Source organism: Lacerta agilis, chromosome 4 (assembly GCF_009819535.1).
Source record: "Lacerta agilis isolate rLacAgi1 chromosome 4, rLacAgi1.pri, whole genome shotgun sequence".
NCBI lineage: Eukaryota > Metazoa > Chordata > Lepidosauria > Squamata > Lacertidae > Lacerta > Lacerta agilis.
In genome coordinates, this window is record NC_046315.1 from 74,354,499 (window position 1) to 74,367,206 (window position 12,708).

Sequence of the window (12,708 nt, forward strand, 5' to 3'; positions counted from 1 at the left end):
AGAGTGGTGCCATGAGTAACATTTCCCTGGGTGATCTTAGAAGTCTGTATTGGGATGAGTACCCTGCCCCCAAGTTTTTGTGGGCTTTATATTGTTAATAAACATTTACATGGCCCTGTGACTAGTCAGTAGCCTGTGCCGTTCCCTCAGCATAAATGTAATAGCTGCATGTCCAGGTATTCCACTCAACAATCACTGCAGGGTTCTGGAGCGGCTGCAGCCTGTCTCAAAGTGGGATGGACACAGAAAAACTGCAGTATTCCTGACAGTGTGGACAATTCTGCTTGTAGATTATCGCTAGCATAGCACTAGCAAGAACCCTGTAAGGTAAAGTAAGTAGAATGGAAAGCGAAATACTGGTGGACAACAAAAGAGGTTTAAATGCACTCTCAACGCAAATCTTTAAAAATACAGTTTTAAGCACAGAAAATTGGGAAACACTGGCCTGTGAGCGCTCCCAATTGGGGAGCCTTTACCAAAGGCATCATGGACTTTGAAGAAGCACGAACTCAGGACAAAAAGGAGAAACAAGCTAAGAGGAAGGCTAAGAGGAAGGCATGTTTGGCAAATCCTCAATGTGATCAACTCCTGCTCGGAAACCTATGTCCCCACTGTGGCCTCCACAGTCACTTCTGGACTCACTGTTAAGACCATGTTCATGGAAGACAGTCTTACTCGGTTACGAGTGATCGCCAAAGAAGGAGGTCAGTAGTTATGGTGACTAATTACTATTGCTTTAAAATATTTAAGCAATAATAATTAGAGTCACCATGACTACTGACCTTCTTTGGTGATCACTCATAACTGAGTAAGATAGTCTTCCATGAATAATTTGGATCTGACTATTGGAGGACCCCAAAACATTTGCAGATACATTGCCCTTTAATGTATGGTGATTGTCAAATCACCTCTGGGTTGCCCTTTAAAAAGGAATGTTCACTCTTAGGATGTATGTTCCTGTTCAATTGTGTTTTCTACATTTTGAAGAAAGCTGCTTAAAGATCTCTGTTGTCAGGGTCCCTTTTATGCAAATATCATGAATAAATGCTCCAAAATGTTTTATAAACAGGCATCTCTTGAATCATGGCACTGCCTTCCTGACTTTGATTCTTGTGATTAGATGTTTTCTCGCTCTCCCTTGTGGACCATTCTTTTCCCCCTAAGCTGCTCTTGAAGCTTGACTTTCATTCCAGTGGATAATTAGCCATCTATTATGTTTTATGAAGATGGTAATGTCAAGAAGAAAGTGGCACAATTACAGTTTACATACAGATGTAAGCTCCGTACTCTGTGTGCTTTGGGAGTGGCTCTAAATGTTCTGCAGATGTAGTTTTTGTTGTCTTTAGTTCCATTTGCTCACTTCATTGCTTTTTGTTTATCGGTTGGTGATAAGGAGAGGGAGTGGGGAATGGGGAAATGTTCCATACGAGCCACATAGTTTTCTCTTGACTGATAACTCGGTAGATCAGGAGGCTCTTAATCTCAGGGTCGTGGGTTCAAGTCTCATGTCGCACAGAAGATTTATGCATTGCAGGAAGTTAGACTAGATGACCCTTGGGATCCCTTCCAGCTCTACCATTCTAGGATTCTATGAATGCAGGATGCCAGTCCTTCAGTTATGCTGTGGGTGGGTGTGAAAAGGCATCCATCTGTGGAGTCAAACTGTTGCGTTAGCAGCACTGACGTGACCTCTCTGGGACACAAACTTGGGCACTGCGTATGGAAGTCCTGGGCTGCTGCCCAGACAACAAGACCTCGCTGATGTGGTCCAAAGGAAAGCAGAGCAATATGTTTGGCACCAGCTTAGTTGCAGGAGTTGCCAGAAGGAAGGCATACAAAGCACCATCCAACCGTTTTAGGGACTGCACTCTGGATTTGTGCTGGGCTTGCTCCTTAGCCTTTTCTTCTCCCAAAGATACCGCACAAGGCAGTGGAGGTTTAGGACCAGAGTTTTTCTTCTCCTAGATGGGCTACCTTCCCAGGTGAACAAGCCAAAAAGCACCTTCTTGACTGTTGGACCCACTATTGGTCTTGTCTATTCAATACACTGGAGCCTGCCTTCGCATGCAGGTTTAGCCGGCCAGTCAAAGCCGTTTCCTGGGGTGTGGCCACTATCGCATGCTGACAACTTCTAGGAGCCACAAGAGAGAACTGGGTCCAAGGGTCATCCAGTCCAACCCCCTGCAATGCAGAAATCTCAACTAAAGCATCCATGACAGATGGCCATCCAACCTGAGCACTTCCTATGAAGGGGAGCCCACCACTTCTCTAGGGAACAGTTCTCACAGTTCTTTATTGTGGAACAGTTCTGACTTACCGTCAGAAAGTTCTTCCTGATATTTAGTCGGAATCTCCTTTGTGGTAACTTGAAGCCATTGTTTCGAGTCTGACCCTCCCGAGCTGGAGAAAAGAAGCTTGCTCCATCTTGTAAGATCTTGTAATTTTGTTTAAAAAAAAAAAGCCGCTGGGGATGGGAATGGTTGGCGGTATAAAGACATGTATCTATTTTTGTTTCCGAAAAAGAGCGGGCCCTCGCTTGTTGGTTGTGGACCGCGGGGGAGCGCCTGTAGAGGGAGCGCTTTCCCCTTCGTCCTCGGCCGCCTCCGAGCCCTGGAGCCGCTTGGGCGCGGATGGGCGCTCGGCGGGAGCGCAGAGTGCGCGCTGGATGGAGCGCGCCGGGGGCGCAGCGCTCGCCCCCGCGGCTGCCTGCTTCCTTGCAGCGGAAACGAGGTACGTGGCTCGGATGCGCGCACGCGTTGTCTGGAGGGGCAAGATACCGGATTTTTTTTTAATTTGTATTTTTTTAAGCGTATACGGGGAATGGAGAAACCTCCTGCTCCCTTTTAACCATGCATACTCATCTGGCCTGAATTAAACTCAGCAGCCGGGGATCATCATGCACAGCAGAAAAGAGAGAGGAGGGGGGTGGGAGCCGTGCGTTTCCCGGTGCTGCAAGAAACTGAAGCCCGGGCTGGCTGTTTGCATGGCGCTGCCTGCGGTAGTTGTCTAGCGCCAAGGTTGCAGCAGTTTGGTCTGTCTGGGAGCTCTGATGGTGCGCTTCGCTATCCTGCCGGTTTTCTTAACAGCAACCTGTCTCTCTTGATAGGCATTTTCCCAAAAACTCTTCCTCCACGACCACTAAATCGGGGTGTGTGTTCTGAGTTGCACCGATCTCTGTAAAATGCTACGCGGGTCCGTATTATGTAACTAGCCAGCACTTAATTTTCTGCCTCCTCATCTTTTCTTTTTTTAAATTGCACTTCAGCATGTGCAGCGTAGAAACGAACTGCCAAAGCTGGTAAGGAAACAGTGCTTGTATGCAGGGTCCTTATGAAGGGATGTGGTCAAAAATGTTAATGAGTGGGAACTTCGCTGAAATGATGGCTCAGTTGGAAAGCCAACAGTCCCTTGTGGGGAAACCCTGTTTGATATTGCAGGGGTTCCCGTTTTCTCTCCTTCCTTGGAAGTTTTCAAGCAGAGGTTGGATGGCCATCTGTCATGGATGCTTTGGTTGAGATTCCTGCATTGCAGGAGGTTGGACTTGATGACCCTGTGGTCCCTTCCAATTCTTCCATACTGTGAGTCTTTGATTCTAATACATATGCAATTAGGAAAAGTAAAAAAAAAAAAGCTGCAAATTTTGTAACATAGAAAAATAAGTGACCACACAATACCTTGATATTTATTATTCTGGACACAGAGATAAAGATCTTTCTGTGTTTTCTCAAATTAGCTTTCCTTAACAGTGCTGTTTGCTGTTAGTAATGCTTCTTGAGCCAAACTGAAGAGGAATAAATTCTGAGAGTGAAAGGAATGTGTAGGTCAGAAGTTCTGAGTCTTCCTAACTTACCCACAGCTTAGAGGTTCGCTCTCTGACGAGGCATTCCCCCCCCCCACGAGTTCACTTCAAAGGTTGGAGCCTAACCGAGAAGAAAATGATCACTGGGAAATAGACTGTGGAGAGTGGTAAGCCTCCAATGGATGAGGGATTTTTGAGGGGAAATTTACTGAGACCTTTCATGGATGCCACAGGAGTTCCATGTGGGCGCCAGGTTGGGAACCCCTGGGTTAAGCAGTTACCTCTCTCCCCCTGCCCCCAATAACTGGTACACTCTTTACTGAACGCACTTTTCCTCAAGTTTATATAACATATATGTTCTTACATCTCAGGAGAATTGCCTCATCTGTAATAATAGTAATAATAATAATAATAATAATAATAATAATAATAAATGCAGCAGTCAGCCTGATGTTTTTGTCTTTCTGTTCATTTCATATTTTAGTGTGTCCTATTTATTGTCCAGATTTCCAGAGTTTTGAAACCTTTCCATTTTTGGTGCTCATAACTTTGCTTCTTTCTCCCTTTCTGCCACCCCAAGTTCCTAATATTTTTACAAAACAGCTGAGCCTCTCTGGGGCAGTAACAGATGGAACAGCTGTTTCCTACTCCTGCTTGAAGTGGATCTCTCTAAAACATCTTCCAGCTCGGCGTCATCTCTTAAAATGCCTTTAGTTTAAAAAAACTAGATCCTTGACTTCCTTAGCCTAGTGACCGAGCTGAACCAAGCAGGCTGGCGTCTTAACTCACTTTGCCAATGATTCCGTCAAGATCCTGCACAGCATTTGGGTAAATCTATGCTTCAGACTTAAGGGACGCGGGTGGCGCTGTGGGTTAAACCACAGAGCTTAGGGCTTGCTGATCAGAAGGTTGGCGGTTCAAATCCCCGTGACGGGGTGAGCCCGTTGCTCGGTCCCAGCTCCTGCCAACCTAGCAGTTCAAAAGCACATCAAAGTGCAAGTAGAGAAATAGGTATCGCTCCAGCGGGAAGGTAAATGGCGTTTCCATGCACTGCTCTGGTTCGCCAGAAGCAGCTTAGTCATGCTGGCCACATGACCCGGAAGCTGTATGCCGGTTCCCTCGGCCAAGAAAGCGAGATGAGCGCCGCAACCCCAGAGTCGTCTGCGACTGGACCTAATGGTGAGGGGTCCCTTTACCTTTACCTTTATGCTTCAGACTTATGCCAGTTTAAGAGTTGTTCTTTCTCCTAATCCTGGGAACTGTCATTACAGTGTGTGGTGCAGTTCTGGCCTGCCCTCAGCCTTTTCTCCAAAAACCTACAGTTCAGTCAGCTTCTGTTTCCTAAGGATGGGCAGACCATGTAGTCCAACGCACCAGCTTAGCATCTCTCGGGGAAGCCTTGCAAACCTAGCACTAGTTAACACCATGACAGCCCACCTCCTTCACAACTTTCCCAAAATGACCCTTTCCTGAAGTACATCTCAATCACTAGCATGCTCTAGTTATCTCCTGCTTGGACTACTGCAATGCACTCTATGTGGGGCTACCTTTGAAAGTGACCTGGAAACTACAACAAATTCAGAATGTGGCAGCTAGGCTGGTGACTGGGAGTGGCCGCCGAGACCATAAAACACCGGTCTTGAAAGGCCTACATTGGCTCCCAGTACGTTTCTGAGCACAATTCAAAGTGTTAGTGCTGACCTTTAAAGCCCTAAATGGCCTCGGCCCAGTATACCTGAAGGAGCATCTCCACTCCCATCATTCAGCCCGGACACTGAGCTCCAGCTCTGAGGGCCTTCTGGTGGTTCCCTCACTGCGAGAATTGAAGTTACAGGGAACCAGGCAGAGGGCCTTCTCAGTAGTGGCTCCTGCCCTGTGGAATGCCCTCCCATCAGATGTCAAGGAAATAAACAACTATATGACTTTTAGAAGACATCTGAAGGCAGCCCTGTTTAGGAAAGTTTTTAATGTTTGATGTTTTTAATCTGTTGGGAGCCGCCCAGAGTGGCTGGGGAAACCCAGCCAGATGGGCGGGGTAGAAATAAAATAATATTAATAATAATAATAAATCACGAAGTAGCCTGGGCACAAAGGGGCACACACCCTCATCTTGCAACTGACACCAGAAGCTTCTCAATGTCAGACGAGGCCATTAAGAGTAAATTTTCCTATGATAACTTTTGCCCAGTGTAGGGTCAGAAGCACGTTCTGATTTACTGCATTATTTTCATTTTGATTGCACAGACTTCGTGTTTCTCCCTGTTACCCCATTTTCAAGATACCTTTAAAATAACCTGCTTAATTGGATACTGATTTTTGGACACACTCAAGGTTTGGTGGTTCCCCCGTTTTGCTTAGATCGTTTGGGTTAGACTAATAATACTTGATAAAGTGGCCAGGAGATCAGAAAAGGACGCAGACTGCAGTTGTCAAGGGGGAGACTTGGAAATTCTCCCAGTTTACATACTCCTGAGTAGACCACTGAAAGGGCATTCTTCCCCCGTCGTACTCTGAGATGCTTGAGAGTGAACCAGGGACTTTCTGTGCAAGCTTTCAGGAATCATTCTTTCTTAGCCCTACACCCAAGGATTGAACCTTTTGCACATGAAGCAGATTGTTTATTTATATAGACAATTTATATACCGCTTAATTATGTCTATCTCTAAGTGATGTATAGGAGGATCAGTACAATGGAACTGAAACGAGTTAAATCAATGAAATCAGTATTCCATTTAAAAGGTCTTCCATGGGCACCTGGCATGCAATAGGGAGGGACCTGTTGGACCTCAGCTGAAAGGGAGTTTTGTAAAATTGGGCCCACGGTACTGAACATACAGCAGCTGGTGGCTACCTAAGCCACGAGGGAGCACTTGGTAGATCCCTTGAAAATCCCAGGGATCTGGTAGAATGGTGATGGATCAGGTAGTTCCTAAGGTATCCTGGTCCCAGGTTGTTCAGGGCCTGAAAAACTTCTGTATCTTGAAGTTTTTGTTTGTTTGTTTGTTTGTTTGTTTGCCGTTTTATTATGTTTTTATATGTGTTGGAAGCTGCCCAGAGTGGCTGGGGTAACACAGCCAGATGGGCGGGGTATTATAATAATAATGCAAGAACGTTGGACAGATGGGTGGGGTGTAAATAATAAAATTATTATTATTATTATTATTATTATTATTATTATTATTATGCAAGAACGTTGGGCAGATTCATTCCTGCTGAGCTATAACTGATTGCACATTGCACATTGCAGGTAAACTTCTCATTGTGGGAATCCACTCACTTAAATAAGCCTATGATTGTGAGACTCACCCTTGCCTGACTGGTCTTTGTTTCTGGAAGTGTTCTGGTCTCATCCAGCCCAGTCGCACTTACGCTTTAGGGTGCTTTCCCCTAAATTTCCCAAATTGTCAGCTTGCTTCAAATATGCGCTATTCTCCCTTGGTTACGATGGATTGCTCGCTAATTTACCACCGAGGTCGTGTCTCCTTTTCAAGCGAGGGATTGCCATGGAGACACCTAGGCGGATACGAATGCTGTTTCCTTGCCTGAAGAGATCCGAGTCAACCGGCTAATGGAGCCCCGCTGAAGCCTTGTGTGGGGGAGAATGGGCATGCACAGCTCTCTGTGCCATTCACAAAGAGCTACCTTGCTGCGTCGGTTCATTGATCAGAGATAGCCCTTATCGCAAGGTTCAAGTTGGAAGTGCTGCTTTTGTCCAATATTTAACAAAGCACGTTTATTTAAAGACCAATGTTTCATTTCAACAGGAAGCATTTGGAACTGTCAGATTAAGTGGCTCATTTAAATATTGCCCATGTATCTCTGTCGTGTCAATTTCTTTCTTTTTTTAAAAAAATGGGGCAATTTTTCACTACCAGGCCTCACAGGCAGCAGGTTACAATGACAACAGATCAGCGGGTAGGTTGTTTCAAAACATCCTTTTCAAAACTTCTTTCTTAATTATTATTATTTTAATGGGGGGGGGGAAACCAATGTATCTTTTGTTGGGAATAAATTAAAGCAAACTTCTGGAGGAACATATCAGATGGTGGGGTATGATGATGATGATGATGATGTTGTTTATGTGAACAGGCTTTGTTTTATATTTCTTTCACAACTACCTTAGATCGTGGGTCCAGATCCAAGAGTTAATGTTCTGATACCTCAGGAGGTTGGCGGTGGGGAGCTAAACCAAAAAAGGCAATGCACCGGAAATTTATCACTCCTGGATATTGCAGGTGGTGAACTGCTAGCCTGCAGGTCGGATGTAGCTCATTGCATCTTTGGGTTCAGGCTTCTAACTCCACAGCTGCACCTAGCCACTGCGCATGGTTGCTGCATGAGGAAAGTTTTACGAGGCTGACAGCACATGGAGGGGAGAGTTAACACTAAACAAGAACTGTAGGAAGCAGTACCCCGACTCAGCAGTTGTTCTGAAGGGTTAGCTCAACATTCCTCAAATCTGCCTGTGGATGAAGGCAAGAATCAATTGACCTCTGATTATTTTGCTGAATCAGGAGCGGGGCACCTTTGCCCTCCAGAGGTTGCTGAACTGCAGCAGCTATCAGCCCTCAAAAGCGTGGCCAGTGGCTAGGGATGCTGGGAGTTGTGGTTCAGCAACCTCTGGAGAACCAAAGGTCCCTCACTCCTGGGTGGAATCAACCCACCTGAGCAAAGCCAAACCTGCAGGGGAATGCACTGACCATCACCCCCCTGCAGTTTTGGAAGATGAGGGCTACATATGAGTTGCATTTTGTGTGTGTGTGTGAACTTTTTAATCATACTAGAGCAATATTGGGAGGTGGGGGGACAAGGGATTTGGAGCAAACAGCCTAGGACCCTACAAGAGAACTTGCTCACGCCTAGGAGAGAACGGGAGCTGCTTGTTTGCTGCTTGTGGAGAGAACATTGTGCAGAAAAAGAACATCTTGTTATTGCTGAGCTGATGGTTCTGCAGAAGGGAACACTGCTGTTCCAAGGCACTTTTTCCTGCTTTTGTTACTTCCGATTTCTGATGTTCCAAATTGCATTATTGAGTAGACTGCATTACTTGAGCGGCTGCTGCAATACGATTATGTGTGTAAGTGTTTCAGCTGGTTTGTATTTATTTGTTACACCTAGGGCAGCCATATGTGCTTGTTTAATTCTCATGCCTGCTTCGTTCACAGAGAAAGGGAGAGGGAAATCCATTCTCTACAACAGGAGTGAGGAACTTGTGGTTCCACATAGGTTGTTGGGACTCCCATCAGACCCAGCCAGAATGGCCAAGGCTCAGGCATAAAGGAAGTTGTACTCCAGCAAAGATCTGGATGCTCCCTTCTTCATCTTAGGTTGCTTCATGCTGCTATTTTAAGCATTTATTTATTTATTTATTTATTCATTTATTCATTCATGCATGCAGGCTGATTCCTGTATCAGAGAAAGTCCGGTCCCAGCAAGGGGATTGGCTTCTGAATACAGAGCGGGATTAGACCACCATTCAGGCCTCTGGTACAGAATGTGTTCGCTGTAGCCGTCAGCAGCCATGAAACCTGATCCCACAGTAATGAAACTAATATAATTGACACACTGTGGAGGTAATCACAAGGTGCCAATATTTTTCTGAACATGCTGAACCATGTTACAACTCGGAAGCTTGCTTTTGCTTAATGTTTGTCCATGCAATTTTGATTTGAATATTTCAATATGATTGTTTAGAAATACTATAAACAAAAAGGTTTTAAGGTTCATTCTGAAATGGAGCTATTAAATGGCCAGGCAACCAGTTTCCAAGGTTTTCCCAGTCACTGAATAAGTGGCTTACCAATGTAATAGATCTAAATGTAAGTTTAATATAGAAGCTAGCTGTTGTAAACCAAGAAGTGGCACTTTGTTGTATGATATTGAGTATTCAGTACCTTGTCCATACTTTTTCGATGGAAAGGAAACCATCAATGTATCCATATTACTAAAAACCAATAGATGAGTTACCACCATATTTCTTTTCTCTGATTTTCCAGAGCCACGTCTCTCTGAAGATACGCACTTGATAATGGCCATGTTTCTATTGGGGAGCTGCAGAAGCCTGTGCTTCTCTAAAATTGCTGCAACCTGCTTTGTCAACGCTTGCTGAAGAAACATTTTTTTCAGACAGACTTAGCCATAGACTAACACCTGCTTTAAGTTTGTATGGCAAATGGCAGCCACCATTGAGATAGCAGGAAGAGTGTTTTGCATCTCGGATGCCGACGTTTTGCACTGTGATGGCATGCAACCAGACTCCTGCAGACTTCTTTGTCGCTCCGAATGCAAGCACCTGGCTCGCAGACTCCAGTTACACAGTGCTGCCCACCCCGCTCAGGATACTACTGGCCATTATCATGCTATTCATGATTGCTGTTGGGTTTTTGGGCAATGCTGTCGTCTGCCTGATTGTCTACCAGAAACCAGCCATGCGTTCGGCGATCAACCTGCTTTTAGCTACCTTGGCTTTCTCGGATATCATGCTGTCGTTGTTCTGCATGCCTTTCACCGCGGTCACTATTCTGACGGTGAGCTGGAACTTTGGGGCTCGCTTCTGCCGAATATCTGCCATGCTGTACTGGTTCTTCGTCTTGGAAGGCGTCTCTATACTCTTGATCATTAGTGTCGACCGATTCCTCATCATCGTCCAGCGCCAAGATAAACTCAACCCCCACCGTGCCAAAGTCATGATTGCGGTTTCTTGGGCCTTTTCCTTCTGCATCTCTTTCCCTTCAGTGGTTGGGTGGATGTTCGTAGAAGTCCCAAGCCGCGCTCCCCAGTGTGTCCTGGGCTACACAGAATGTCTTGCAGACCGAGCCTACGCCGTGATGCTTCTTGTGGCTGTTTTCTTTGTCCCATTCAGCATCATGCTGTACTCTTACCTTTGCATCCTGAACACTGTCCGTCGCAACACCGTCAGAATCCACAACCACGCTGAGAGCGTCTGCTTGAGTCAGGTGAGCAAACTAGGCCTCACCGGGCTGCAGAAGCCTCACCAGATGAACGTCGACATGAGTTTCAAGACCAGGGCCTTCACGACTATCCTCATCCTTTTCGTTGGCTTCTCTCTGTGCTGGCTTCCGCACACGGTGTTTAGCCTGATGTCTGTGTTTAGCAGAAATTTCTACTACAGCCCTTCTTTCTACATCACCAGTACCTGTGTGTTGTGGCTGAGTTACCTGAAGTCCGTGTTCAACCCTGTCATCTATTGTTGGAGGATCAAGAAGTTCCGTGAGGCCTGTCTGGAGTTCATGCCAAAAACATTCAAGATCTTCCCCAAAGTGCCTGGACGAACGAAAAGGAGAATAAGACCAAGCACAATTTATGTCTGTAGCGAGCACCAATCCGCAGTTTAGGAACCATAAAAAAACTGAGCAGCTTGTATCTTCCGTTACTGCCCTCGCAGCACCATGTTGTTTTCTTTAATGTATTGACTGTAACCCAGAAAACTTGGGGAGTTTTGTTCTTGTTATCCATTAAACTGAAGCACTTCCCGCTTCCCACACTAGTCTCGTTGTCAGGTTAAACAAGTGTTGTGGTCTTACCAAATACACTGCCAAATAAAATATACTGCCTGTATCATTCTGTTTTCTTCTACTTAGGAAAAAAGCATCACCAACACAACCAAGCACACTCAGTGAAATAATCAGTATCGGATTTTAGCTCCATGACTCCCCATTATGTTATTTAGGTTTGTCCTGCGAAGAGCAACACGCGGCAACAAATCAGCAGTGTGAAGTCCGACAAAACACAGTAAGGCACAGATCTCGCCTTACGTTTTATCTATCGTTTTGCACAACCTAGCAAAAGTTGGTTGTGATTTAAAACACTTAATTTCATGGAAGAGCCCAGGTTATGTATGTGCTGTTAAATGCAAGATCACATTTTGTTCTTTCCAGGAATAGCACACCAGCTGTGGAATACCCTTACCTGAGAGGCTCATCTGGCACCTTCTGGTGCCAGGAGGATGTTTAATTCTCTTACACCCTTTGTGATTTTAACATCTCAGCTATAATCCATTGTTTTACATCATGTATCTTGTTTACTATGTGAAAACTAGTTCAATATATATATATATTGGCTGCAATTGTTTCTGTATTTATTTATTAATGTACTAAACGGTTTTTTATAGTTTCCTGCTTGTTTACTGGTTGTAGGAGGTTATTAGGCAGCCACACAAATGCCATGATAAACAATGCCGCACCTAGTCTGGGCCTTAAGTCTACAACTCCCATCATCCCAAGCTAGTAGGACCAGTGGTCAGCGATGGTGGGAATTATAGTCCAAAAGCAGCTGGAGACCCAAGTTTGGGAAACCCTGCTTTAAACAGTCCGTTCTATTCAGTCACTAGCTAAGCACAAGAGTTGACCGAGCCTTCTGGGAGGAGAAAACTCTTTGCCCATTTTCGTTCCAAGGACTTTTGCTTCAAGTACAAAAGCCTGTGTCAGGTGTGGGGGACCTTTGACCCTCCTGATACTGCTGAACTGCTCCCCCCCCCCCGCCCACCACCAGCCCCAGAGAGCGGGGGATGAAGGGAGTTGTTCAGCTGCATCACACCTGCATTATAAGGTGCAGAAAAGCAACCAAAGCTTGCTTTGGGTTTTCTGGAGGAATAGCACACAGCCTCCCCAAAATAAATGTAAAGGTTTCACCCCAAAGAGTCAGCACTGCTTTTCCAATCTTTTAAAATGAATATTAGGAGTGACCCAGAGCAACACAGATAGGTGTGTATGTTTGTATGTATGTACAAATAATGTAGTAAAACAGCACATTACCTACACACAGTGGTGTCTTTTAAAAAAAGAAGTTTGGCACGCTATACTTCCGTATCCACAGAGCATTTATTAAGTGTTATCAAGCTTACTCCGCACCATCGCGATGCAACCACGGATGTTGTGGTGAATGCATCC

General features: G+C 45.3%; 1 protein-coding gene across 1 annotated transcript; it reads left to right on the forward strand.

Annotated features, from left to right (window-relative positions):
- The first annotated feature begins 9,985 nt into the window (after window positions 1–9,985).
- Window positions 9,986–11,552, forward strand: GPR45 (G protein-coupled receptor 45). The gene has a single exon (XM_033147644.1). It carries the CDS (start codon window positions 10,018–10,020, stop codon window positions 11,152–11,154), a length of 1,137 nt encoding a protein of 378 aa, XP_033003535.1. The 5' UTR covers window positions 9,986–10,017; the 3' UTR covers window positions 11,155–11,552.
- The last annotated feature ends 1,156 nt before the right edge of the window (window positions 11,553–12,708 follow it).

Coding starts and splice junctions, on each gene's coding strand:
- GPR45 (XM_033147644.1), top strand. CDS start 10,018: ATGCCGACGTTTTGCACTGTGATGGCATGCAACCAGACTCCTGCAGAC.